Source organism: Antedon bifida, chromosome 11 (assembly GCF_963402885.1).
Source record: "Antedon bifida chromosome 11, ecAntBifi1.1, whole genome shotgun sequence".
NCBI lineage: Eukaryota > Metazoa > Echinodermata > Crinoidea > Comatulida > Antedonidae > Antedon > Antedon bifida.
Window position 1 is genome coordinate 16,406,587 of NC_136236.1, and position 6,871 is coordinate 16,413,457.

At 36.1% G+C, this 6,871-nt stretch overlaps 1 protein-coding gene across 2 annotated transcripts in view; it reads right to left on the reverse strand.

Moving 5' to 3' along the window:
- Positions 1–5,521, reverse strand: part of LOC144855345 (uncharacterized) — a 29,196-nt gene extending 23,675 nt beyond the window's left edge. For both annotated transcript variants that reach the window (XM_078713170.1, XM_078713169.1), the window contains exons 1-3: positions 5,224–5,521; positions 4,639–4,897; positions 4,295–4,362 (exon numbers count right to left, since the gene is read on the reverse strand). In XM_078713170.1, the coding sequence (XP_078569296.1) occupies positions 4,295–4,362; positions 4,639–4,897; positions 5,224–5,449 (553 nt within the window). In that variant the 5' untranslated portion in view covers positions 5,450–5,521. The remainder of the gene's footprint in view (positions 1–4,294; positions 4,363–4,638; positions 4,898–5,223) is intronic.
- Positions 5,522–6,871: the final 1,350 nt, after the last annotated feature.

Below are 6,871 nucleotides of genomic sequence, written 5' to 3' on the forward strand. Positions count from 1 at the left end.
TTACTGACAAAACAGAACAGATGAATAATCAGTGGAATCTATCTTAGAGTTTAATACCGTAGGCCTACACTTGTTGGGGTTAGGGACAAAATTGATTATCTAGTTTTAGTGACGTCAATTATCGTGTATTACACAATATTAATGAGTGTTTTTAATGCGGTTTTATGACATGTTCCCCTGGAAACCATTTAAGGATTCCATAGATATTAAAGCAAGTCACATATCATATAAGAGGATAACATGTATGAAATCAATAAGTGGTAACTGTTGCTTGTAAAGACGCCTCAGTAAACAGCGTTAAGCCGAAAAATGAATTTGAAAAACGGTCGTATTTTTCGGTCGACAATTTTTGTTGACGGGTTATGCGACCTTTGCTTGATCCATCAGCAAGGATAGCCAAATTCATTCACTATCCTTCTCAAAGATGGCAACCCTGGTTTCACAAGACATACACGCTCTACAAAAGCAAAGTCTTTGGAAGTGATGGAATTGGGTTTTCAAAATGAACACATTTCTATGTCTTGTAGGCCTACGATCCATTTCATCGAAGAAACTTTTTTTCAAAACTTACCAGTTTCCAGGGCAATATATGACGTGTTACAAGCTAAATTTGATATATTATCAGAGCAAAGAGAACACACATAAGCCAGGCCTGATACTGTACAAATGTGGTCTGTAGGACACGGGGTAATTCCTGTACAGTCTAGCCGCATTAAGAGAAAACAAATATGGTTTAATTGAATTGAAAAATTGAAAAGAAATGATGAAACAGCAAAACATTGAAAAATGTAAAAAAATCGATAAAGAAAGAAAAAATAGGAGGCATGCTTTTCTTGAATCGGAGATAAAGGAGAGGGTTGTGTGATGCCTGTCAAATTGATAAGATAATTATTATGGAGGCGTCATTAGACGTAAAAAAGGAAAAAGAATTTTAAATATGAATGTGAAATATAGCAGTAATGTATCATAAAAGTTTCAGCAACTTAAGAAAAAATCCGACACCAGATTTAATATAATGAGCAAAATGATGACGAAATGACAATCATACAATAGAGTCACGGTGACCAATACAGACCAGCCTATGCTTACCAGACCAGAAGATACCAACAGATGAGGGAAATATTGTGAAAGGGAACATATATCAGGTGGTAATGGGTCTAGACCCATAGTTGGATTGTTTAGAAGATGAATGCTCAAAAAAAAATGTTCAACAGCAAAAAGTCATGCAAAGCAACAGATAAAGCTTTAGAAATGGAGAATGATGTCTTACACCCGCTGGACTGACATAACGATCCTCCATAACCTTCTAAGCAGGAACATTCAAAATGAGTGGAATTGGTGTTAACACATTCACCTCCATTGAGACAAGGATCAGAGTTACAAGGATTCGCCTCAGCATTACACAGTTGCCCCGTATAACCAGCATTGCATTGGCACTCAAACGTTAGATCATCAAGAGGTACGCACGTCCCGAAGACGCACGGGTCGCTGCTGACACACGGTAACGACGCAGTCTCGCAAAACACACCGTAATATCCACTTGAACATGAACAAGTCGTCGTGAAATTACCTACTGGAACGCACACCCCACCGTTCAAACAGGCATGCGTGGCACATAAGCCAGGACCTATGAATGTGATAATATATGAACAATCGAGTTTTAAAAATAGAAATAAAATATATAAGCCTATACAATGCTTATTGTCGTGAATGTTGTGTTGCTTGTTCGTATTGATAGTAAGGGGTTCTACTATATCTGTTTGTTTTTTTTATTAACTGGGAAGAATTGAGAAAGAAAAGAAGAAGACAGACAACCTAAAACGAAAAAGTAAAATAAAGCCAATATACACTTGTCCGAGTGAAAATATCTAACGAAGGAATTTACAATCGTTTATATAATAGTTCGATTACAACCAAAAAGTTTGTATCGCGTTCGCCATTATGGAGATATTACTAAGTTCGAGTTTTACAGTAGGCCTAATAGACACTATAAACGACAGGCCCTTGTATGTCAGAACAGGTTGAAATAAATGTAGGCCTTATTTAAATCTTCAACAAGACCATGTAATGGGTACGGGCCTAATGTGACTTTCAATCCTCCCTAAAGAGTTTAAGTCACTAGGCCTAGGCAGTTTTAGTTTTAAATCGGCAGTTTGTAATTCCACTTTATAATTACAAGATTATAAATTCCTTCATTTTCTACTACCGGTATGTGTAACGCTTGACGTGACAGGTACAAAATATCGTACCATTCATTGCCATCATTTGTAGTATAACAATGAAAATTAACGAAGCGAGATAATTCCAATTCAAATAGAAATTGTATAAAACTTAAAAGCATGAAGTTCTAAAACAGAAAGTGTCACCAATATTATTACAGTTTTGTATATTTATAGTGGCACACGACGAAATTCGCTTGGCATGCTGACGCCCAACCGTTATACCATTGGCCTTCATCGGTTCAATCGCCAGAACAGCGCTTAGTTTCTCAGATGCTGTGCGCAAGAAGCGCGCGCAACGGTTATAGAATCGAGAAATTTAAAAAAGAAATTTAATGAAAACGAATCAAAAACAATAATTATTGTTTGAAAAAGAAAAATTAAGAAATTACTTTATTGAATCATTTTAAAATGAAATAGGCCTAAAAGCAGACTGAAACTTTAATCGAAAATATTGAATCTGAATTAAGATCGTGTTAACTGGATTTGCATTTAAATACATGCAAGTATAAAAATAGACCTATAGTACGTACTTTTAGGCCTAATTGAAGAAAAAGATTGAGAATTTGTTTGATTGAAACACTATTTTAAAATGAATTAGGCCTAAAGAGATTAAAACTTCAATATAAAAGATTGAAATTGAAATACGATCGTGTTAACTGAATTGACGTTCAGTCTGAAAATTTAATTGAAGAAAAAGATTGATAATTTGTTGGATTGAAACACTATTTTAAAATTAGCGACTGAAACTTCAATATAAAAGATTGAAATTGAAATACGATCGTGTTAACTGAATTGCCGTTCAGTCTGAAAATTTAATTGAAGAAAAAGATTGATAATTTGTTGGATTGAAACACTATTTTAAATAAGAGACTGCAAATTCAATTTAAAAGATTGAAATTGAAATACGATCGTGTTCATTGGATTGGCATTTATAAATGGGACTCGAGTACGCAATTGAATACACATCCTTAGCCCGGTTAAGTTCGTTCCTAGTACGATGGTTTGTTTAAGGACAACCCCACCGAGTAGTAGAATGTTTGAGGTTGACTGCACAGGAATAAACAACACAAATCCCCAAAATTAAGGATGAATAAACAATCGTCCAACGTAACAAATGAATACCTTGGTTTAGAAATGACGTCTGTCGTTTTAAATATAATTAATAAAATAATCTATTTCTCATGCAAAAGATGGGTTGTTTCAAATTTAAATAATTAATTAAAACACAAAGTAAGTGATAATGTAAAATGTTTTAAAAAGTTAGAACCCACAGAAGAAACAACCCATAACCATATTTATTTTCAAACATAAAAAAAATTAAAACAAGCAAAATTACTAGTTTGAATCGAAAAAAACCGTGGGTGAATATTGTTGACCAAATAAAAAATATCATTTGAAACCCACGAACCTCTCAATTACAACGTAGGCCCTAAAACCACTTTACAAAGTGTATTGTTTCAAAATAGGCCTAAGCGTTTAAAACAAGTATAGGCATAACGAGATTTTTTTTAATACACGTTGGCCAATACTTTAATATTCCCAAACTTGTTGCCCAAAGAAGATAATCGCTTGCCCAGAAAACAAAAAACGTATAGCCACTACCAAACTCACTTCCTATATTCTCACAGTTGTTGCCCCAAGTATTACTAGGGCAATCACATATGTATGACGTGCCAGAGAGAGAACATGTCCCGTCATTTTGGCACGGCTCCGAAGCGCAAAAATCCTGTGTTGTTAATATAACTGAAGATCGAAGAAGTCAGAAACATATTACTGCATTTAGATTTTCCATCATTTTCTAAACTACACATAGCGCAAATGGCAAGATGTAAGTTTACGCTGTTTAGGCGCGCCTACGACATGAAATCTCTTCAGATCTGAACACATTGGCAGAAATCAGTGGTGGATCAACGCTTTTGAAATAGGGTCTCAGGGCCTAAAGATCCACGTATCTTAATCACTATAGACAACTGCTCCGCATATACGTTTCAATTAATTTCACACACAAAATAGTAAAGTTGTAAAGTGCATTTCTTTAATAATTAATAGTACTTTGTAAAGAAATCAAATACCTGAGTGTGCGAAGGACTGTGATCTAATTCCTATCCAGAATATCGTCTCAGTCTGAACAACGGTCATCCTAAAAAATAAGATTGTAGGCCTTATTAATCGTTGTCCGTTAAAGCGGGAGCTAAATACATCGAGGATGTCAAGTTTGAGGATGGATGGACCCTCATTGTTATCATCGTAATTGCCATCCTCATCCTTCTATTGCAATCACTATAATAATAGTATAACTATATTAAAATGCCTATCTTTTAAACAGCCTACATCCCTGCCGACAGTTTTGTTTTCGTTAGTGATAATAATATGCCTAGCTAGTACGGCCTACATACATAGATTGAAGACAACTTACACCATATACACATCTCCATAATCGGCTGACGGCAACCAGTTAAATGTCCTAGTACCTTTGGTATTACTGTTACTGTGTGTAACACTGGTAGGAATGGTAGTGGCACCCGTACCCGTTGGTGGACATGCTAATGTTTTAGTATCAGCTGGATTGGTAGCAGCGACAGTAGTCCATTCCCCTACAATCATGTTATCTGATACTCTTCTTGCTTGAAGTAAAAATCCTTGAAACAGGACCCCGTTAATTCCAGTGATCTGGACTGTTAAAATCAAAATTACATTTTTTTCATCGGTTTCATAATCAATGCGTTCTTATTCGTATGTTACTAACGTTTTCAGTTGTAGTTTTGAAATAACGAATAACTAACGGTTATAGGCCTATATATACGGTATATACATACCGTATTCTCAGTAGGGGAAGGATCTAGCGGGAGAGCGCTAATAATAAGCTGGGGCGCGGATTCTCCTCTATGATTTGATGCATTGGCAATTGACGCCTTGAGTAACGCCCCTTAGTCTAATTACTCTAACGAAATAGCCGGAGAATGAGACAATGTTGTACCATCGAATCCATGGTATACCATACCTTGTAATGAGTTTCCTGTGATATATTCTCGTACTGAAGTTGGAAAATTAATAACCAAATCATACGGGACAGAATTGTCTGCTGGGTTCTGTGCAGACGGAGACCCCGGGTGCGTAGGCGTCATCGACTCGCATGCCGAAAGCGGGGCTCCACCAGGATTTCCAAAGCAAGTTCGGCACATCAAGCTTAGTACAGTTAGAACAACCAATACTTGTAAATTCTCCATTTTCTGTAAATGTTTACTATCCTACGCAGGCCTAACTCAGTGTTATAGTCAATACACGGTAGAAGGTTGATGCCTAAATGGGAGTATGCTAAATCATGCGAAGCATAACACAATATCAACAAGCATAGCACGCTTCATTTAATATATTCAATAGCAATATTTCTTTCACATTGTCACTAAATCGGCTGCGCCTAGTACTCCTATGGAATTCCTGGGTTGTGATACTACAAAAGCCTGTTCTATTACACATAAATAAAGCCACAAACTTATATTGAATTTTCATAGTATGTTTATCGTCAACTATATTTGTAATGCACCTACACTAGGCCTACTCTACTTTTTCTAAGGTCTACACAAGGACAGGATCATAAAACCATTGACCTATTATATAGGACCATGATGAAACTACCACCATTGACAAGATAAAAGCGATAAACAATGTAGTAGGCTATTATGGTTGTCAAAAGGGTGTGAAATTTCAAATGACGCTAATATCAATTGGAAACGCAGTCAGTCCAGAGAACTTTGAATTTCGATCACTTTTGGTCGTAACGTTTCAGGAAAAGTGTAACGAAATGTCCCGGGCCGAATCATCCTTGGGCAAAAACATCCCTTATTTCTACTACACAAGGACAGGATCAGTAAATGTTGGATTGCCCACGCTACTGCCACCATTGACAAGATAAAACCGATAAACAACGTAGTAGGCTACTATGTCATAGTTGTCAAATGGGTGTGACATTTCAAATGTAAACAATGGATGACTATCAATTGGAAACTCGATTAATCCTCTCAAAGTTCAGAGTACTTTACGCAACGCAAGGACATAAACGCAACGTAAGCGTGTTGACCAATGACAAGAGTTCGAATAATCCATCACTTGTGATTGGTCAACTCACATACGTTGCGTTACGTCCTTGTGTTGCATCTCTAGTGGGAACCCAGCCGTTAAGGGAAAATGTTCACTGGATAACATAAAGCGTGGTTCCCACTTGGACCTAACGAAATACGCGCATTCGATATTTAGGGCAGATCGTTTTAAAAAATCAGAGAGGTGTAGCATGATTAATATGCCAACCATATAAAAGAGGTTAGGCTTGAGCACAGATGTTGCCTACCATAATGTAAAATGGAATTCAATAAAATAATTAATTATATTATGTATGCACGGACCATCACACATACGGAAGAAGTAAGCCCAGGACATACTGCCAACGTGTCAAAAATAAGAGAACACAAGAAAAAGAAGAAAAAAAATTACGAAAAAGCACGAAAGAAAAACGAAAAAGACAAAAAAGAAAAAGAAAAGAAAGAAAGGGGAAAAAGAACACAAGAAAAAGAATTTTAAAAATACGAAAAAGAACAAAAGAAAAAATGAAAAAGAACGAACAAAAAAATAAAAGAAAAAGAGAAGATTAGAAA